This window comes from Antechinus flavipes, chromosome 2 (assembly GCF_016432865.1).
Source record: "Antechinus flavipes isolate AdamAnt ecotype Samford, QLD, Australia chromosome 2, AdamAnt_v2, whole genome shotgun sequence".
In the NCBI taxonomy this organism is placed as follows: domain Eukaryota; kingdom Metazoa; phylum Chordata; class Mammalia; order Dasyuromorphia; family Dasyuridae; genus Antechinus; species Antechinus flavipes.
The window spans coordinates 466424447-466446860 of NC_067399.1; the positions used below are offsets into that span (position 1 = coordinate 466424447).

General features: G+C 43.7%; 1 protein-coding gene across 2 annotated transcripts in view; it reads left to right on the top strand.

Annotated features, from left to right (window-relative positions):
* LHX2 (LIM homeobox 2) overlaps positions 1 to 22161 on the top strand; it is a 39480-nt gene extending 17319 nt beyond the window's left edge. For both annotated transcript variants that reach the window (XM_051979619.1, XM_051979618.1), the window contains exons 2-5: positions 714 to 916; positions 2028 to 2437; positions 12361 to 12566; positions 21555 to 22161. In XM_051979619.1, the coding sequence (XP_051835579.1) occupies positions 717 to 916; positions 2028 to 2437; positions 12361 to 12566; positions 21555 to 21842 (1104 nt within the window). In that variant the 5' untranslated portion in view covers positions 714 to 716 and the 3' untranslated portion in view covers positions 21843 to 22161. The remainder of the gene's footprint in view (positions 1 to 713; positions 917 to 2027; positions 2438 to 12360; positions 12567 to 21554) is intronic.
* The last annotated feature ends 253 nt before the right edge of the window (positions 22162 to 22414 follow it).

Genomic DNA, 22414 nt, shown 5'->3' on the forward strand with positions numbered 1-22414 from the left:
GAATTTTTTTTTTTTTTTAAAGTCTGGATATCATGATGTTTCAGGGAACACAAACTCTTTTAAATACTCCCTTTAAGTCACTCGTGAGGCTCAGAAAAGATACTTTATGGAGAGGGGGTTTCTTCGCTCTTTCCACTGGTTCCTCCTTTACTCCCCTCCATCCTCTTGTGTAGGCCGAGTTAAAGACCCTAGCCCCAAAGCCATTCTGGAGAAAGGGAGGGGGAGGAGAGCGAGAAAGGGAGGGAGGAAAGGAGAAAGGGAGGGAGAGGGCGACTCTGAGAAAGGGGGGTGAGGGGGAGGAAGGAGAGGGCGAGAGCTAGCGAAGGCGATTGGGAGGGAGAGATCTGGAGTGAGAGGGGAGGAGAGAGACCCAGAGACTGGGACCGGGGCCGAAGAGGAGGCAGAGGTCGCGAGCAAGGCGCCGCTTTGGGGCGTCTGGTTTCACGCCGGCTACGAGGTGGGGGTTGGGGTCCTTTTCACCAGCCCAGGGGTAAAAGTTTTTCTTTCCTTAGTCCCACCGGCCTTACTAAACTGTGGAGTACCTTTCTTCCTTTGGGGGAGACAGTGGAAGAAAGAGGGCAGAGTTTGGAGCGGGAGTGGTGCTTGGTTGCTGTGGGGAGGTGTGCTCTGGCCTGGGGGGAAAGGATCAGGGTAGCAACCTTCAGGTGACATCGACCTTGAGTTGGGCTAACCGTGCCCTCTTTTCCCCACAGACCATGCCGTCCATCAGCAGTGACCGGGCCGCGCTCTGCGCGGGCTGTGGAGGTAAGATCTCCGACCGCTACTACTTACTAGCAGTGGACAAACAGTGGCACATGCGTTGCCTGAAGTGCTGCGAGTGTAAACTCAACCTGGAGTCGGAGCTCACCTGCTTCAGCAAGGACGGCAGCATTTACTGCAAAGAAGACTATTACAGGTACCGGAACAGGCTCCCCATCCCGAGCGCAGCCCACCCTGCCCGGCTTAAGCTGCCCTGGGGGAGCGGATGTGGGGGCATGTTTCTGTCCTGGAACGAAAAGAGTAGGGTTTTGGATGGACTCCTTAAGAGACGGACAAAGGCAAAATTCCTCCCTTCCTTATCCCTCTTGGAAGTTTAAGTGAAACTAAGAGGAAGCGTCTCCCTTGGCCTCCATTCGTTTCTCCCTTTAGTCTCTGGAGTCTCAAAAGTAGGTATCCTGCACTCCTCTCCCCCGCCATATTTGGACTTTGTGTTGGAGGTGACGAGAGATCCCTGGGAAAAGAGATTCTTGTTTCTAGAGATTTCTGGATCGATCAGAATGATTGGGAGCTACTGGGTGTGCACAGGAAATACATTTTGATGGAAAAAGTCTCTCTCTCTCTCTCTCTCTCTCTCTCTCTCTCTCTCTCTCTCTCTCTCTCTCTCTCTCTCTCTTCCCCTCCCTCTCTCTCTCTCCCATTTCTCTTTTTTCTCTCTCCTTTCACTTTTCCCTCTCTCACTTGCTGTTTAGGGTCTTTCATTTTATTTCTAATTTTAATCATTTTTCTGCCGTTACTTTCTTATATTCACTCAATCACTTTCCTTTTTTTGGCTCTCTCAAATTCCCTCGTTTCAGGGATCTGTGTTGTTCACTGGTAGTGGCGTGGGAGATGCTGGTGGGGAGTGGGGGAAGGGCAAGGACATGTGACAAGTCCCTTGGTCCCCGGTGTTGACAACTTTGAGGAGGACAGGAGTGGGAACTAACTGGGGGCTCTCTTGGGTCTTGCACGAACACTTGGAGAAACAGGGAGCTTTCTGGTAAAGGCAGGTAAAGGTAGGGTATTAAGTGTCAGAAGGAGAGAAACTGGGGAATCCTAAGACACTTAGCATAGAATAGAGAAAGACGCTTGGAACCCAGTACTTTATAGACTTCAAGGCCTACTTGCTGCCATTAGTCTATTGGATAAAAGTGAAGAATCTGATGCTGGAGGATGGTGATGGGAACAGAGAAGAGGACGGTTTGATCAAACTTCTAAGGCATACAGAAAGTCACCTTCCCCAAATTGCTTTCCTTTTCTCCTCACCCCAGGCGGTTCTCTGTGCAACGCTGTGCCCGTTGTCACCTGGGTATCTCAGCATCAGAGATGGTGATGCGTGCCCGGGACTTGGTTTACCATCTCAACTGCTTCACCTGCACCACCTGCAACAAGATGCTGACCACGGGCGACCACTTTGGAATGAAGGATAGCCTGGTCTACTGCCGGCTGCACTTTGAGGCGCTGCTGCAGGGTGACTACCAGGCCCACTTCAACCACGCCGATGTGGCAGCGGCGGCAGCAGCGGCAGCGGCGGCAGCAGCCAAGGGCTCGGGTTTGGGCGCCGGCGGGGCCAACACCTTGGGCCTCCCTTACTACAACGGCGTGGGCACAGTGCAGAAGGGGCGGCCGCGGAAACGGAAGAGTCCAGGGCCTGGAGCGGACCTAGCCGCCTACAACGCAGGTAAGAAGTGCGTTCTCGCGGCTTCCCTAGCCCCCTAGACGTCTTACTTCCTCCCGCGAGGCGCAGCGCTGGGAAGTGGGAGTCCGTCGCAAATGGGAGGGCGAGGGCTCTGAGACTGTGTCTGCTGATGAGCCTGCCCAGATGGTACGCGACTGCAGTTCCTTAAACCACTTCTGCCACTTATTTCCATCTTGTCCCGTCTTGTTCCCGTACCTACTTTAACCCCTTGGGATTAAATGGGACATGTTAATTTCTTGACCTCCTCCTCCCTCTCACTACCCTTGTGCTTCAGTCCTCTGGGACTTGGGCCGGAGTAGTGGTGGAAGGGGGCGCAGCACCTCGAAGGTATGGGAACTTATTATGAATTGGTCTTGGAAGTTGTTTGGTTTTTGGTCTCTTGCCCCTAACACCCTCCCCCTCCCATCACCCCCTCATAAGGAATGAGTTTGGAAGCGAGGTCATCTGGTTAAGGAGAAAACAGGAGGGGGGACTTTTCATGATTAGTAGGTAGGAGAGAAAAGAAGGGTAGCTGGAATTGAAATCTGGAAGTCAGGCAGAGCTTGTAAATTAGCACTTCCGAGGGCCGGGCTGTGAATTCCCTTTGGTAGCTCGCTTAGGAGGGGGGCGAGTTAGTCCCGGCTGCAAGGACGGATCCTGGCGAAAGAAATCAGGTCTGGAAGCTGCAGAGACCCGGAGAATTTCGGGGGAGCAGGTGCGGGAAGCTAAAGGGAAAGGAACAGAAAAATGAGGCAAGAGCTAAAAGATGAAGGCCAGAGATGGTAAATTCTCACTTTCGAGGACCGGGAGTCCTCTCTGGGGGATCTCGAAAGACAACGTAGTGTGCTGGCTGCCTCCTGGTGCCTTAGCCCCAACTCGAGCAGCCGGGGCAGGGAGCTGCAGAGACCCTAAGAGCCTGGTGCCAAACGGGAGAGCAGATGTCCGGACTGGGAGGTTAAGGCAGAGAGGAGTATAGGAGCTGAAACCCAGAAGATCGACATGTGAAGATAGAGTTTCCGAGTAACACTAACTGATTTTGGTTGTTCGTCTTTGTGGTGGGATTGGGGTAGGGATCGGCAGAGCGGCCGGGGCCCAGGCTGGGAGAGCGACTTGAGTACTGCAGGAGCCAGTGGCAAACTGAGCCCAGAGCCTGGGAGCAGGTGCCCGGGGCGGAGCGGGGAGGGGGGAAGAGGCCCAGGCTGGGGACTCAGACCTGGAGCCAGACGGACCTCGAGGCAAGGCCTGTTTAGTGTAAGGCCGAAGCAAGACAGGGCCGAGTCTGGGTGGAGAGAAGCTAAGAACGGACTTGCTGAGGCCTTAACGAGATAGATGACAGGGAAGGGGCTTCCGGTCTATGCCAAACTGGGGTATGGAGCGGGGGTGTGGGGAGAGGCGACGAGAGATTCTGAGGACTAGTAGACCGCAGACTGGCAATTTGGTGGGGCGAGAAAGGAGAAGAGGATTTAAACGTAAGAATTCGACCTCGCAGATCTGCTGGTGATGAAGGTGGAAGGGATCACTTTTCGGGATTGGGGGAATAGGGTGAAGCAGAAGGCGCCAAATCCGTGGTGTGGAGAGGAAACCATTCTCTCCCCTTTTCTCGACCTCGGCTAGTTTTACCAAATGCCCCTCGGCTCAGGCTCTAAGTCTTCCCGCCCTCTCCCCCCGTTCCTGGGAGCAGCTCCCCCCTCCCCCATCCTGCCTCCCCGATACCTGAGAAACTAAAGTGCTAGGAGCACTGCACAGTTCTCTGAAAACTGCGGAGCTATTGACTGGTACTAAGTAGGAACATATTTCCCGAAATATAGGACCAGGGAAGCAGTGGGACTTGGCTCCGGGAACGAACTCCCGAGGTGTTGGAGATGGAGAGAGATGAGAGGGTGGGTCGTCAAACAGTTTAAAATAACTACAATAACAACTCCCCTTTCCCTGACCCTTTAAGGATTCTAAAACACTTCCTTCTCAACACCACGCTGACATAAAGAAATTCAAGGTCTTATTATCCCCATTTTGCTCATCAGAAAACAGGTATAGAGAATGTAAAGGACTTACTCAAAGTCACATAGCTAACAAAAATTATGACCCTAATTCAGGTTTTCTAGGTGCACCATTCTTTCCATTCTCTACGCGTCTCTCCGGTTGAGTCTAAGAGGTCTTGGTTTAGTCTTTCTGTTTTCAGAAGTCTCCTCTCTTCTGTAATTTTTGCAGGGCTCAGTCTTTCATTCTGCCCCCTCCCAGCCCCCTCCTCCGCTTGCCACCTTTCTTTAGGAGGCAGATGTTGAGGTTCTGAGGACTAGTAAATTAAACCGTCGACATCTGCCTGAGGTATGGACAGGTCCGGAAAGCTTTACGATCCCCCTGGCTTCCTAAATAGATAGAGTTTATTTGCAATTATTTTTTATTTCGTTTTCGAGATAACCGGTTCCGGGAGGTTTTTTCCTTCCTTCTCTCAGTCTAATGTACAACTGCAAACAAAACTATCTTTTCAGCTATCTGGAAGGCTGGGCAGTAAGAGGAGGGGGCCGGGAAGCGGTCTTAAAGTCGGGTTTACTTTGATTAAAATGTGATGGAGCACATCTGTCTAGATGCTCTAAGTTCAGTGGCGATTTTGAAGCTTTATAACGCCTTCGAAGAAATAGGATGGAGAGAAACAGGTTGGAGAGTTGGTGGGTTGTAGGTTTTTCGTTTTCCTTTAAGGGGGAGAGGGGAGAGGATGAATTTCTTGTACTTTCGTTTGAAATGTTAAACTCAATATCGGAATCCGTGAATCTTGAATACAAAAAACATGGATTTGGAAAGTTAAAGGGGGGGGGGGTGTTGCTTTTTTTTTTTTTTTTTTTTTAAGTACTACAGTTTTGACTTGGCTTCTTTCTTCCACTGAACCTGGTGTTTTTCCCTTCTCCGTGAGGATGAAACTGCTGCTGCGTCCTTACTTTCTCAGATAAAAGTGAAATCTGTGTATATTTATGAACTGTTCTAAGTGTGGATAGGTTAACATAGAAGTTAGGACCAGTTTCTGAGATCTCTATTCCCTACGGGTGGCCGGTGTATGTGTGTGGTGATGGAATTTTTTTTTTCTTAAGGTAGGTGGGGGGAGGAGCAATTGAAGCTGCGTTGAGAATTAAATTGTAGAGTAAATGAGAGAGATTTTTCGCTTCTTCCTTCCACCTCTCTTCCCCGACCCCCCCGCTTCCCGAGCTGGTATCTCTGTGAGGTAGAAGACTGGCTGGCGGGTTTGAGATGTGGATGAAGGCTGACAAGTGGAGAATAGCTTAGAAGGAAGCCAAGACTTCAAAAGATCCATTCTTCTCCCCCCCCCCATCCCTCGTTTCTCTCCTCCCCCTCCCTTCTTTCTCGTCTCTTTTTTTCCCCTTAAAGAGTTTGCTGCCCCTGTTGTCGTTCATCCTCCCTCACTTGTTGAAAAGAAGTGAGATGCTGGAGGATAGTTTTGAAATTTTGTTTTGTTATCTGGGAGGGGGTGGGAGAGGTAGAAGAGGGACTACTGAATTGATGCCTGAACATGGGGCCACTTTTCAGTGTTTCCTAGGAAAACGTTATCCCTGCAGGTCGGCCTTAGTCTCCCTCCATTCGGAAGATTTTTCTTTTTTCGTTTCAGTTTCTGTCTCCTTTTAGAGGCCAAATGGTATACAGAAATGACTGCTTGGAGTCAGGAATTTTGGATTGGAATTCGGGCTCTGATATTTCCTTTCTGTGTGTCCTTGGACAAGAAAACCTCATTTTTCTCATCTATGAAAAATAGGATACTACTTTCTTACCTCACAGAAATGTTCTGAGTAAAGTACTTTGTACCTTGCAATGTGATAGAAATGTGAGATGAGTGTTAGCATTATATCTTTTCCTATTCATATGACAGAAACTAACATCTATCCAGAAACGGAGTCGGGAGAGATGTCACCATCAGATTAGCAAGCATCCTGAGTAGTCAATGTCTCCCTTCTCTTCTAACCTCAGCCAAAAACTCATTCATGTGGTGAAGAGACTTTTAGACAGGCAAGTGATGCTGGGAGCCTGGTTTGGAGCAGGAGGCCCTAGCCAGGGAAGGAATGCATTCAAGAGAAGCCCAAATATATGGGTTTGCCTGTTTGATGACACAAGGTCACTCAGCCCAGCAGGGGGTCTCATAGTGTAGTGGAAAAGGCTGAATTTAGAAAATTGGGATGAATTAAAACTCCCAAATTAACACTTATCAGATGTATTTGTGGGTTAGTCAGTTCTCTCCAAGCTTCGGTTTTCTCATTTGTGAAATGGGAAGGTAGGCTCTATCTATTCCCAGGACCATTTGAGGGCAAGTGTGTAAACTTCAGAGAAACGGGAGTCCTTAATCTATACAGGATTCTAAGCTGAGATGGCAGTTTGCCTGATGCTATAGAAATAAATGTATATGTATATGTATATTGCATGTATGAAGAGGTCCTTGGTCGGTGGTCTAGTTACTGTATTGGGGTGGGAGTGGGAATGAATGTCTCCCTATCTGTTTGAAGCTATCCTTAGAAAATCAGGTTGAATGATTCAAATAAAGTCTGATAATATAAAGTTTAAATCTGATCTCTGCTATTTGCTACCTGTATAATCTTGAGCAAACCACTTCCGCATTTGGGTCTCCATTTCCCTCTCTGTAAAATGGGTTTGGACTAGTTGATCTCTAAAGTTCCTTTTCAGCTTGACATTTAAAGTTCCTTTTCAGCTTGACATTTTATGATCCCATAGGCTCTAACAAGAGCAGGATCAAGTTTGTCAAGAGCATAGGAGTCCCACTCACCCCTCCGAATTTGCACAGAAATTCATCAGAAACTCTTCTATTTCCCCCACTGTTCTGATAGTCTGAGTAAAGCACGAAAAAGGGCAGGACCCTTGTGGCCCAGCTTCTCAGAATTCTCTCCAACTCTCCCCCTCCCTTTTTTTCTGGGCCCCAGCGCAGGCAGGGGGGAGGGGGGCTTGCCTGCGCTCTGGGAGGTGGTGGTGGGGAGTTGAGGGGAGGGTTATGGGTTGGGCGATTTTGGTCAGACCCTGGGGGAGGCCAGGAAGAAGAGAAGGAAGGCTAGGGGAGTGGGGTTGGTGATGCTGGTAACCAGAAGGAGAGCCACGCCCGGTCTCTTGGGGAGCTCTGAGCCCAGCGCAGCATGGGGTTGGCCTGGCCGAGCTGGGCGCTCCAAAGCAGCTCGGGAGCAGCTTGGCGGGTAGACTTTGGGGCCAGGCAAACAGCTCTGTCCGGAAGGCGGTGACTTATTTCTTCCATATCTCTCCCCCCCCCTTTTTTTTTGCCTGGCGGCGTAATTACTGATTTGATTCCAATCCATTATTTAGACAATTGAACCTACAATCTCGTCTTTAGTAAAATGAGGCGAAGTCAGATTTGATTACAGGTTCAGTCCCCGCGACAAGAGCTGGAAACCCGATGGGTTAATAACAGATCACGAGTAAATTATTCATGATTTTACGAGCTCTTTAGCTCTATTGAATTGGCCTAATTGAGAGGGAAAAAGAAAGCCAAAGCCCTCCCTACCCTCTCCCCTTTCCCCACAATTTCCCCACCCCATCTACCCCCTTCCCCGACCTCCCTCTCGGCCCAGTCTCCCCTTTCCTGAACTAATCCCTCAACGCCCCCTTCCCCCCTCATTTCATCCCTTCCCCCATCTCCCACCTTTCCCCTCTGCCCCCTTTTCTCTTTACCCTGACCTCTCATTCTCCTTCCCTTTAACCCCCTCTCTCCCTCATGCTTTCTTTCCTGGGACTTCAGTTCCATCTTCCAAATTCAACCTCTATCTGATCTCATCCCACCCCTCCCACCCCCAATTCTTCTCACTCTCTCGATCCCTGACTCATCCTCCCTTAATTACAATCCCCACCATCTCCTGATTTTTCTATCTCCCTTCTTCCCCTCCTGTTCTGTTTTGCCTTGGCTTCTTCTCCCAGAACAGACCAGGCTTCAGCTAGGCTATCCAGAGCAGCTTTCCCGTGCCCAATATGCTATTATTTCTGTTCACTTGAAAGATCAGTGAGGTAGTGTTAATAGTATTGTACCCATTTTGCAGATATGCTAAGTTTCAAAGTCGGCAAATGTTTTGTCAGACATCTTTTGTAAAAATACACTACTGCCTTCCCTTTTCTAAGCTTTCTACATTTTAAAACCAAGAAACAATTTATTCTTGTTCACATTCTTATATTTCCTTAGTATCTTGCCCCTATTTCTATTTCTTTCTGTTCTATCCATTCTCCGGTTCCAACCCTTCTGGGGGGCTTGCTTTTCTGGCCCCTCTTACCTCCTTCCTATTCCTCTCTACTTTGCCCTTCCCCCTTCACTTCCTCAAAGGAGTTCTTTTCCCTTTGGACTCCCCCCTCCCCACCCCTCAGGCCTATCTCAGGAAGGATACCCAAGGGCACACTGGGCCAGCAAAGGCCCCCAGCAGAGCTCATTAACAGAAGTCTAGGAGGGAGAGATGGAGAGAAGGAGGGAAGGAGGGGGCACTGTCCTGGGAAGGACTGAGAGAAACCCCTTGAGAACATGCCTGAGGGAGCAGCTGTGGATGGTTCAGTGTTTTCCCTCCTCCACATTCTCTCCCTTTAAACCAACCTGGGACTAAGGATAAGTAAAGAGACACAGAGACTCTTTAAATATGACTTTTCAAAATGTATATCCCTTTTATGCCAGCAAATCCTGCCCTCTAAGGCCCATGTATAATGACAAATATCATATGCTCTAAGAGACAGAACCATATATTGGGAAGCACACTGCTATATTTTGGACCTGGGTTCAAATCCTGTCTCTTGCTTTGTGATCTAAGGTAATTTATTTAATATTTCTGGACTTCACTTTCTTCATCTATGGAATGGGACCATCAGTTGGACTGATTGATAACGAAGGATCCTTTGAGCTCAAAATCAAGGACCATGAAAGGTCCAAAGGAATGAGAACTAGCTTAGAATATTATATATGATATGTACTAGTTTGTGGCCATGAGCAAGTCCCTTTAGCCTCTCTAAATCTCAAATTTCTCATTTGTAAAATGAGAACAGAAGTAGCTGGAGATGGTAAATGGAGGGCTGGACTTGGGGTCAAGAAGATTGTAATTCAAATTTTACCTCTGACACTCACTACTAGAGAAACCTGTAGGCACATCCCTTAGTCCCTCAGAACCACATCGTGAGGTTCAAAGTTGTAAATTGGTTAGGGTCTGAGTTGATAGTGAATTTCCATACCAAAAAAAAAAAAGGGACCAGGGTCCCTTTTTGATCAACATAGACCACCCATTTACCTCATAGGAGGAAAGCATTTTGTAAACTTTGGCATGCTGTGGAAATAGGAATAGTCAGAAATATATGGGAGAACAATTTTCTAATATCAAGTTATCAATTTTTTGTCTGAGGTCCACAAATGCTATGTCCCACTTTTGCTCCCAAGAGACAGCCTTCTCTTCTACTCCCAGCCCACCCTTTCTTTGAGGAGAATTGCTTACTTGTAAGAGTTGAAACTCAAACTCCAAAATACAATTCCTGGCAATGTAATTCTGGATAAGTTATTTAAACTATTTGAACTTTACTGTCATCATCTGAAAAACCTCACAGGGCTGTTGTAAGGATCAAGTGAAATTATGTATATGAAAGCACTTTGTAAACTTCAAAATCCTATATACATACAAAACATTATTCTTATCATTTTGAGCTGCTTCCCTTTCTTCCTGTTTTCCCCCATTTTCTATCACTAGGGATGGGCATTGAAGATCAGTGAGAATAAAAGGAATTTTATGTCCCTGAGCTCACTCCTGTTCTCAGGCACCTTGGGAGCAACTGGCAGATTTGGGGTTGAACTTAAGAGTTCTGAGAGGTAGGCCAGAATTCCAGCTCTGACACTTATTAGCTGAGCAATTCACTTTCTGTTCAGAGCTTCAGTTTCCTCATCGGTAAGATGGGAATAATAATGCTTGTACTCCCTACATAAGACCATTGTGAAGAAAAAGCTCCAGCTTTGCAAGCCTTAAAACACTATAGGAATGGGAGCTATTATTTCTCTGAAACCACATTTAAGGACTATCCTTTGACTCCTTGTTAAATGGCAGGAACTTGTTTTAAAGGACTAAGCTCCTCCCTTTCCATCCCCCAAATTGCACCCCTGTGCTCTCCCCAATTTGTTGGCTCTAGTCCCAGGCCTGATCCTAAGGGTTCTCCCAGGTGGTCTGTGCCCTGAGGAATCTTGGAAGAGGGAGACCCTGCGCAGTGGGTTCTTAGAGGGGGAAGGGCAGGAGATCCTGTTTTGTGGACTGTTGGTGGCTGGGCAGGGCCCTTCTGGGAGAATTATTGGCAAAGGGTTTTTTGGGTTCTTGGGGCAGGGGGTTCAGAGGATATTCTGCTTTGTGAGCCCATAGTGGGTGGCAACTGTGACCTGAGCCCCCTGCCAAGCTGTGACCTGGTCTCTTGTGGAAAGAATGTCTCACTGACTGTGAAAAGATTACTCCCTAGCCCATTTGGGGTAATAGCTAAGCTTTGTGGAAACCACTGAATTCAATCCCTAGCTGGAAAATGTCAAGGGAGGACAGCTCTCTGTTCCTAGCTGAGGAGTGCCTCTGAGCCCAGGTTGTGTCTGGACAACAGGGAGATAGTGAAGGAGATGAGGTCTCTTAGCTATAGGGAAGTTGGTTCGCCTGGGGCTAGAGAAGTTTGTCCTTTCCTGTAATGGCTGTTCTGAGGTCTCCTTCATGACAGAGATGTGACGATAACATAGTATCCTGTATCTGAACACAGAAAATTGGGGGTTGAAATCTTGCTTCTGAGAAGTCTTAGATGCATGAACTTGGGCCAATCATTTCTTCTTGTGGGATCTCAGCTTCTTCACTTATAAAATGAGAATATTGGATTTGACGATTGACAAGGTCCTTTCCAGTTCTAAATTCTAAAAAAGGAATAGTACTGAAAGGAGCTCTGTCTAGTCCTTACCCAGCACATGGAAGGAAATTTTATGTGTACATGATTTAAAAAATAAATTCACATATTTATATGTAAATTTATTCTGAACTTAATAATAATCAATTAAATAAAACAAAATAAGATTAGTGTAACGAGATCATAATGACATCAAAATTGTTTATAATTTATTTTAGAAAAATGTGTATTAATCTTGACAAAAATAATTCAAATATCTTGTTTGCGTCTATAACCCTTTCATGTTTCCTTTTTATTGTATGTATTTTTACTGCAGTTATTATTTTATATATATGTATACATATATATTTCAGATTCTCCATTCTTTACTATGATGCATATACTTTGAATATCAGAAGAATTCAATCTCTAACTCATAAGGATTTCTTTTTATGATCAATTGTCCTATATTATCCAAAGCTTCAGATAGACCACAAATATAGTGACATGATTTTGAAATTCTACCTGAAGTTCAGAAATGCTGATGTAGTGGCAAGGGAACATAATTTAGAATCCAAGGGCCTGTGTTCAAATTCCTCATTTCTAGTTGGGTGATTTGAGGCAAGTTATCTCTCCTTTTTGGGCCTTTGTTTCCTCATCTATAAGGTTGAACTCCATGCCTTTTGAATCAGCTCTAATTCCGTTCATTGTAGGAGCTATGACAGTGAGACCCATAGCAGCTGTCATAGTTTTCATTTTTAAGGACTGGAAGGAACAGTACCCGACTGTACCTGATTGACAATAAGCTGACATCTCAGACCTGGGTTCTTCTCCATTGGATGGGGAAAGGAGAGCTTAGTAGGTTTTGTTGGCCTCTTGATTGGGCTGGAACTTTTGCAGACTGAATCTGAGTAGCCTCTGGGAGGAGGACTTTGGACGCCGGACCTTGAAGGATGCAGGCTTCTTCTAGGGAAATGTCTTCTGTACTAATCGAAGGACAGGAGAAACCTCCTCACTTCACCCTTCACCTCTGAACCTTTTTCTCTCTCTAGCACTGAGCTGCAATGAAAATGACGGGGACCATCTGGACAGAGACCAGCAGTACCCCAGCAGTCAGAAGACTAAGCGAATGCGGACCTCCTTCAAACATCACCAGCTGAGGACGATGAAGTCCTATTTTGCTATTAATCATAACCCCGACGCCAAGGACTTGAAACAGCTCGCACAGAAAACGGGTCTCACCAAGAGAGTCCTCCAGGTAAGGGGTAGGGGAAATAATGGGAGGCAAGAGCACGGCCATCTCAGATTACACAGATATACAATATGATACACAAATTGCAATCCACAGTAAATCATGCCCGGGATAGGTCACACCCAATAGCAGTACACAAAACACATAACATACAATACACCTACAGTGTAAGCTCACACACCCAAACTCATGGGCTTCTGGAGTTTTCCCTGAGGGCTCAAAGGTTGGAGCTTTCTCTATTGATAAAGACTAGTTCTATAGAAGTCCAGAAAGAAATCTCACAATTGATGAAAAACCAGATAAACCTTAAAGAAAAGGAAACTGAAAAAATCCTGGTCCTGCTTCTTTTGGATCACTTTCTCTAACATCTTATTCTTTCCTCCCTTTTTTCTGTGTTTTTTCTTTCCTCCTGCTTCTTCCTCTGCCTTTCTGTCTCAGTTTCTCTTTCACCTTAAGTTCTTTGTTACTGGAATTATTTTGTCCCTTTCTCTGTTTTCCTTACTCTTCCTTGCGAACATAGGATTTTTAGAACTGGAAGGATCCTGAAAAACCATCCAGTCTATTCTGGAATTTTATAGACAGAGAAAAGAGGCCAAAGAGCGATTCTATTTCTCGTCCTTTATGCTATATAGTCTTCTGTTATCAGTCTCTTCTTGACTTTTTGAAGAAATAAAATTCCTCCTTTGTTTCTCACTTTGATTCAGTCCAAAAAGCATTTTATGTGCCTACTTCGTTGGAGGCACACACACCCTCTGCCTATATTTGCCCTCCCACCCCCTAAACCGGTTTTCTGCCTCCTCTGTTTTTAATCTCTTCAATTCCCTTCTGTCTGTACCAGAGACTCCAATCCCCTATTCTCATACTCCCCTCCTCCCATCTCTAGCGGGTTTCAGCACTTCGGCCCTTTCTCTGTTTTCAATCGTCCCTTTCTCGCTGCCTCAGTCTGTGACTGTGTCTTTATCTCTTGTCTTGTGTTTTGAGGTCTCTTTCTCTTTCTTGGTATCCTCTCTCTCTCTTATCCGTGTAACTCTCGGGATCGAGTTTCCTCTAACATTGATGACTGTAATTATTCGTTTAACTTCGCCTTTCTCCCATTCTCCTCCCCTTTCAGTCCCCCACCCCGTCTTGTTGGTAAGTAGACTTTCCAGAGAAAGGCAAAAGTGAATTGAATGGAGCCGACCGACTCCCTTGCTGGGTTAAGACACTGAGGAAGTTCAGAGACTTCTCTGAATATTTACACCGAAAAAAGAAATAGAAACTTTAATTTGTTTTGTCAATCAAGGACAGACAGAACATATTTGCTTCCGTGGTGGAAATGAATAATAAATGACTGTTTCAAAGATTAAAGTGCATTAATTTCTAATGCGCAGTTTTGTAATTTCCAACCGAGGTCGAGGAACGATCGCTGGGATAAATTCTTGGGGAGCGGGCTGGTTATGGGTATCCCTAAGATAGCTTCCTGCGCAAAGGCTTCCTTCTAGCCAACACAGAAATCCAGTGTTGGATTTTTGTGTGCAGTTCTTAGGGGAGCTGCGGCTCCGAGGCGAGGGAGAGGGATAGTAGAGAGATGAAAACTCAGAAGTTTCAGAGCGAGAGAAGGAAATTTGGGGTCACTAGAGTCTGGAAATTACTCTTTCTCCCGTTGCCGTAGTGAAAAGAGCGTTAGATCTGCAATCTGAAGTTATAAACCAGGCTTGCTCCTTAAAGAGCTGGGCGACTTTGGGCAATCCAGCAAACATTTATTAAATACCTAATAAGTGTAAGGTACTTCCCTTTTCCCGGGCCCCATTTTCTCATTTATAAAATGGAAGACTGGAGTAGGTGGTCTTAGTTCTCTGAGTGGTGGAGGAGATAGAGATAGAGACTGATGACAAAGAATGGAGTCACAACTCGTGTTTTTCAATTATATGATATCGAAGAACTATTTTGAGAGAAGAAAGATGTCACTTTTTTTCCCCCTCGGCTCCCTAGAGATGATTTTGTGACGTAAGCCGAGTGAACTCCTCAAAAACCAATCTCATGCTGATGCACCTCTTTATCTCTGCAAGGACCTGCTTCCCGTCTCCCTTTTTTCAGCCTTTGTCTGGGTTCTAGACCACTGACCCATTTTAAAAAATGAGTTCTCTGCGCCCTTACCACATCTCTTTCTCCGTTCCTTTATGCCTCCGGGAAGTAGGGATGTTTCATAGGGAGAAAAAGGGAAGAGAAGGGCAAGTGGGGAGGGAAAACCGAGATGGGAACTTTCAGGAGTTGCCCAGGAGACCTGAACAACCGAGGTCAGTTCGGGACAGGATTGTTTAGGATTTTGTTCAAGTTTTCTTCTAGTTCTTTTATTACTCAAGCTTAGAAAATGCGGCCCTTGTATCCGATTTCCTTGTCTCAACCCCTTATTTTCAGCAGGGGGAAGGGAATTTGGGAGAGGTGAGGAGTATTTACTTCACTGATGGTCCAACCTGGAACAGCCCAAGGGACACTCACCACCCCTACCACAAGCAGGCGCTCTCATATCTCCGGAGAAAGTGGGAAGAATCAATGAGGAGATGCTAGAGCTTTCGGAATCATTGGACACCTGCCATTTCCTATGAAGTCAGGACTTAAACAGAATCAGAAAAGGATGTAGTGTCATGGCTTTGCCCTTTACCTTCTTGGACAAGTCACTTCTCTGTGTGCCTTTTTCATTTATAAAAGGAAGGGAGGTAGAACAATATCTAAAGTTTCTTTCAGCTCCAACAGTCTTTATTCTATTCTCTAGCTTTTAAACAGTTCCCGCATTCTAAACAGGTCCTTTTCAGGTCTGACATTCTATGTTCCCACTTACCCTCCGACTTTAACATCCTGCATTCTAATTTCTAATATCCCTTTAGCTAACGTTCCTTTCTTCCACTAACTCTTTTTCTATGAACCATACCCTTCTGCCACTCAAAGCCTAAGCAAGAAGCTGCTATACACAGTAGGTTTAAAATCTATGTGTAGTGTGGATCTCGTGATAAGCTGGTGTTTCCCACTTTGGAATCTTAAAAGAAAGACCAGGAACGTTGGGGTCTGTTCATCTTCTCTTCTTAATCTAATCCTGAGGACCAGAATGGTGATTTGATGTGATGCCTGGTGAGAAATGGAGTGAACTTATTCTATTTGATACCAGTGGACAAAAAAAGTGGGACCAATTGAGATAAGTTTCAGGGAAGGGGATTTCAACAAAATATAAGTAAGAACTTCTAAAAGTTAAATCTGGCTACATCATGAAACAGTGTGTTCTGTTAGGTGTTCAAACACATGTTAGATAACCTTTTGTCAAGAGATGTTGTACAGGGGACTCATGCTTTAGTTATAGATCCCCTTCTGGTTCTAGATCTTGTGATTCTGTGAGCTACTAACTTAGGGCTTGGCTGTAGTTACCTTTAAGGATATTTGGCTATGAAGAAATAGAATCAGTGAAATCCCAAGATGTCCAAGCTCTCTTTTGATTCAGCTTCCTTCCTTAGCCAGTCTCTACTCAGTTGGGAGAAAAGCACAGATATGAGCTCTATTTTCTCTGCCCTTTTTGACCAATGATAGAAGTAACATTGAGCAAGGGAGGTAAAGGAAGAGATCCCAGAGCATCTGGCAATTAGATTCCAGTTGCTCCATTCAACCCTGAGTTATTAGAAGGTAATAGCAGAGGATGGTAAAATCCCCATAGATGAGCAACTATATCATCAGAATTTTCAGGTGCTGTTCTCCCTTCGCAAAGGACAAACAGGACAAACTCTTTCTTCATAGAGTACTTTCTTTCTGGAGCACTCTGTCCAAATTCGTTATGCCAATAACTCTGCTTGCCCCTTCTTAAAAAATTCAAGGTCTGTGGAATTTGTTGAGGATTCTTCCTTAGAATCTTAAAATATTAGAATAAGGACGGTGCTATAGTATAGGATGTTAGGATACATAATCTAGTAGTAGCTTTGAAAGAGATTTAGGATATAGATTGCTAAGAGTTTATAGGAATGTTACCTTAAGAAAGGAAATTAGAACATGGAATGCCTGAGAGATTAATGTAGATTGCTAAAACACTGACACAGAACATGGAATATTAGAGCTAGAAAGGATGTAGGAGGTTATTTAATCACCTTGCTCATTTTATAATGGAGGATACTGAAGCCAGAAATGAAGGGGTAACTTTTTAATCAGAGTTAAATTATGAGTTAGTGACAGAGCCAGGCCTTGATAGAATTTATGTCCCCTGATTGTGTACTCTGGTGTTCTTTCCAATATGATATTCCTTCTCCCTTTTCAAGAAGATTGAAACTGTGTCCATCAGCTCTATCCATATGCAGTCTTGGACATCGATTTCAGAGTTGTCTGCTTCCTCTGCAAATAGGATCTTTTGTTATTATTTAGTTGTTTTGGCCATTTCTGATTCTTTGTGACCCCATTTGGAGTTTTCTTGGCAAAGATATTGGAATGGTTTGCCATTCCCTTCTCCAGTTCATTTTACAGATTAGGAAACTGAGGCAAATGATGTTAAGTAACTTGCCCAGAGTCACATAACTGGTAAGTTTTGGGAGGCCAGTTTTGAACTTAGAAAGATAACTCTTCCTGACTTCAGGTCTGGCTCTCTATCCTCTTCAACACCTAACTTCCCCAGAAAGCTTTACTCCTCTCTTTTTAATCTTTCACAGGGTAGAGAAGAGATTCTAGGGATTAGAGAACAATGTTGATGTGGAGGTAGATAGATAGGTAATAGTATTTATGGGCAGGGTATTTTATGGATAAAACTCAAATTGTTCCAGATGCAGCAAGGCATAGTAGAGAGAGAACTGAGAGGAACTAGGCAGTCCCTTGGCATTGTAGGCAACTCTGTAAGACTATAAGTTATGGGAAAGGTGCTGACCCATATTGGTATAGGGAATAATTCCTCTTCTAGGAATTTCCCATGTTAACAAAACCATAGGTCTTATTCCTTTCTTTTGTTATTTGCTTATTATGATTTCTGAGTGGTTATATATTAGTACTCTTCTTTTCGACCAGCTAAAATGAAAAAAAGTAGGTCTGGGATTTAGCCTCTTAGGTCATGGTCTAATCGCAGAAAGCAGTATCCCAAAGTGGCATATAACTATGTCTAAAAGGCTCTTGGGAATGAAGGAACCTGTAGTAATTTTGCATAATAACAGCAAAAATAATAGTAATATTATTACTAGTTCACATTTCCATAGCACTCGTTAGTTTACATATTACTTTCCTCATAGTCTCAAGAGGGAGGTAGTCTCAGGATTATTATCAATTTTATAGATGAAGAAACTGAGGTTCTATGAGGGGAAATAAATTGAATATGTTTAAAGAACCAAAAATGGGCATAAATAAAAAGAGATCAATTCCCAGTCCACAGGCTCATCTTAGGAGCTTACTTTCTTCCTCTTTCCAAAGAGGCCGTCGTGCTCTCTGCTAGTCCTAACTAGTTCAGTCTTGGAGAAATTGTCATTTGCTGCGTTCTATCACAGTTACTCCCTCTGATCCTGGTCATATTTCCTAGTCATAATCAGCAGCCACAGTATCAGATTCTTTAATATTCTTGGTAATTATTATTATCATTTTAAATAAAATGATATGTTCTTGTTACTCCCAAAGGATATATAAATTGTTTCCTATTCCAGATCAGGCCAGTGTAAAGAAATGAATAGTTATTGACTAGTTGTGGTTTCTAGGGTCTTAAGGTTTGCCTCTCTCATTCTGTGATCTATGAGCAGTTCATTTAACTCTGGGTTTCTCTCACCTCCGCTGCAAAACAGAAGCAGGGAAACATAGATCTAGCCCATGGAGATAGTCAATAATAACCCTGCTTTGAGTACCAGATTGAAAGTCTGAAGTCTAAGTAGAGTCTATCCCAGTTCAACAAATTAACCATGATCAGATGATTTCTCCTCTTTGAGTTTCAATTTCCTCACCTCTTTTTAGAGGTTCCATTAGATCTTGAAGACTGAATAATCTGCAGAACATTGGATCTATGTCAAAAATAAATATGACAGTAGGAAAGAACTTCTAATGATCAGCTTGTATCTCAGAATCCTGTTTAGGCTGGTTTAACTTGAAAAGCTTGATTATTGCTCAGACAGTGTAGCTGCTTAGAAAAATGTTAATAATAATTGCATTGAAATCTGAAGCCCAAATTGATCCAAATATAGACTGTATTTTTTTTTCACTTCCAAAGATAACTTGTTTGAAATTGGAGTGTGACCAATGATTAGTATTATTTTAAAAATTTATATGAAAACTTTAAAAAGTAATTCATATTTTTTTCTTTCAAGGAAATCTTATTGTGGAGCTTGTGACCTATATTTCTGGAAGGCCTATATTTGAGCCAGTACAATATCTGGGGAGAAGGTTATGAAAAGACAGTTCAGAAGTATGTGAAGCTAATGGCAGCTAGGTAGTTCAGTGAATAGAGAACTGGTCCTGCCATTAGGAGGACCTGAGTTCAAATCCAGTCTCAGACATGAAGCTTTGTGACCCTGGGCAAGTTATTCACTCACTTATGTCTCCCCCACAAAAAAAAATTGTGTGAGGCTAATGAAAACAACTGATGGCAATTGTTAGAAAACCTGGGGTACAAAGCCAAAGGCTTTGGAAAAAATTGGTTTAAAACATATAGTGTTATTGCTGTAAAAAATTTTGAACATAGAACATAGTGGAGGTAACCTTGGAAATCATCTTCTCCTAACCCTCCCTTTTGCAGATGGGGCAACTAATAAGCCTAGAGAAGTAAAATTCATGCCCCAGGTAACCCAGTAATTTAATGGCAGAACTGGACCTAAAAGCCAAGTATCCTTACTTTTCACATAATACTTTCTTTTTCAGCACTCACCCTCATTGATATCATGATTTTTGCAGGACAGAACTATTTAAAAAAAAGTTCACTTCCCTGATATGCTCACTTCTCCAAGATCCAGGATGGCTTCCTTTGGATATCATCAATTTGGAAGGAACAATTTCCTTGTTTCTATAAGGCAACAACCTGTTAGGAAGGCAGGGTAAAAGTCCAGCCAGGGAGCACCATGAAGACATTAGGGGCCACAAGCAGTGCTGGGATATGGGACTATCATTATATTAAAAGCAAAGGAAAACTCTTGAGTAAAACTGAGGCTCACCTGGGAGGAAGCCTGTTCTTCCCATAAGAGACAGATATAGATTCAGAGTCAAAAGACTTGACTCCAATCTTTCCTTCCATTTTTAGTAACTCTGTGAGTTTAGATAGGTTTCTTAATTCCTATGTTTTTCAGCTTTTTCATCTGTAAAATGGAAATAGTCTTATTTTCCTTTCTGACTTCACAAGATAGCTGTAAGGAGAATGCTTGGTAAATCTTAAAAAGCTCTAGAAATGTGAACTTTCTTCACTGTTGCTGTGAAGTCATCAGCTTCAGCAGCATCATATGATCTCCACCATCACCAGCATCATCCATCATTCATGCCTTGGTTCAATTCTTGGACATACACATATGGGAAGGTATAAGGAAGAAGAGAAAACTTTGTTAAGAGAATTCTTTAAGTGCTTCTTTTTACTGTCTCCAGATATGACTAGATAGGATTTAAAAACTGAATCAGAATTAAGGCACAATGACTATCACCTACTACATGGCTTCTTATGGAAAGCCCACTTTGATATTGAGGGCTTGGGGAGCAATAGGGATTCTCAGTAGGCTGAAAAGGAAAGACAAAGGCAAACACTGAATATTTCTCAATGTCCCCCATCACAGAGGTAAAAACAATTGCCAGCATGGATGGAAACAGGAAAATAGACAATGGCATCCTTTCTGAAAGTCCTTGCTTTTTCTCTCTTTGGGTGTGGGGAGAGTGGTCCAATAGTAAAGGTAGAAGCAACCTAAGGTCAGTAGAAACATTAAAAAATCATCTAGACCAGTGATCCCTGACCTTTCTGGAGTTTCAACATTTGAACATCATTTATTTTCATTAGTTTTTTCCCAAAGTATTATTTGTGTGCACATAAGTATTTGTTATATGTATATATACCTATGTATAATGTTTATATTTACTTTTAAATATTTGTTTGTATGTATAGATGTGCATATACACATGTATCTATAGAACCACACAGAGCGATATGTGCTTATATTCTGTGTGTAAGCACATGTATGTGTAAACATAGATATGTGCATATAAATACACAATGAATATACATCCTCATGCAATACATGTATAATTGCATACATCTATGTGTACTATATATGTACTATATATGAATGTATATGTATATATGCATATAGGTGTCTATACAGTATAATGCATGTGGCAATGTGTGTGTATTTATGTATATATACATATAAAAAGTAAATCAAACAATTATTTTTTCAAAGAATATTCTGAGTATGATGTTGCCTTAACCAAAGATAAGTGGAGAGACATGGGAGGGGTTTCTTAGATTCAGGGCCCCAGTTCTACCAAATTCTGTGCAGATACATATTTTGTTTTATTCAGTTCCTTATGATACTGTTCCTCCAATTGCAAGATTTCTTGGGCCTGAATTAGCCAGATAATTGCCTCAACTCACCCCTTCCCTTAGATATTTGGGCCGAATCTACACAGGTGGGCCTGAAGAGCAGCCCTGGGCCAAAATCATCTGGACAGAATTGGGTACAGGCCAGAAAGTTGCTCTTATTCAATGCAGCTGACCAGAGGCTTTAAAAAATGATCCCATGGGAAGCTGATCGATTGGGTTTCTTTCTTTTTTTTCCCCTTTCTCTTCTCTTCTCTCATTTCTCTTTCTTTTTTTTCCTCTTTCTCATTATCTCTTTTATACTTCTTTCTTCTCTTTCTGTCTCTCTCCCTCTCTCCCTTTCTGTTTTCCTCCCTCTCTCCTTCTCTCTCTCCTTTCTTTTCTCCTTCCCTCTCTTTTAACCTCTTTCTCTCCCTCCCTCTCTCTTTTTCCTTTTGTCTTTCTCTGTCTCTGTCTTTTTCTTTTTTCATTACAGGCTTGTAAACACTGGCTGTTCTGTCTAATTGTTTCAGGTCTGGTTTCAGAACGCCAGAGCTAAATTCAGGCGGAACCTTCTACGCCAGGAGAACACAGGGGTGGACAAGACCTCAGACTCCACACTACAGACGGGGACCCCATCGGGCCCAGCCTCAGAGATTTCCAACGCATCTATGAGCCCCTCCAGCACCCCCACCACCCTCACGGACTTGACTAATCCCACAATGCCAACTGTGACGTCTGTCTTAACTTCCGTGCCTGGGAGCCTGGAGGGCCATGAGTCCAGGAGTCCCACACAGACAACTCTTACAAACCTTTTCTGATGACGCTTTCCCAATAATTTCTTTAAAAAAGAAATTATCCTTTAGTTGAATTCCAAGTGTATTTTAAATAGAGGCTTTGAGCAACTAACTAACCACATTTTAGGATCTCGCCTGGAAACAGAGGGGGAAAATGAGTGTTCTGGTAACTACAGAGTGTGGACTGAAAATTAACTTGGAAGATCTATCCGCAACACAACATTTGTGTAACTGTACAGTTTTGTGGACTGACTGAGCAAGGAAAACAAGAATTAATTTAAGTTGGCTAGAGCTTCTTGTATTTCAAAGACTGCCACGTGCCTTATATACTGTTTTATCTACATACTGGATTTCCCATGTCCATTTTCTCTCTTGCCTCCTTTTCTCTCTGTATATTTATGACCAGAGCAAAAATGTTTAAAAAAAAAAGTTTGTTACTTTGAATAGTTCTACAAACAAGGAAACAAAAAACAAAGACACAGACACAGACACACACACACACACACACACACACACACACACACAAACACACACACACACCATCCCTTCATTGGTTCTGTTGTTGTTTTAGAATTTTAAGGTGGACGTCTGTTCGA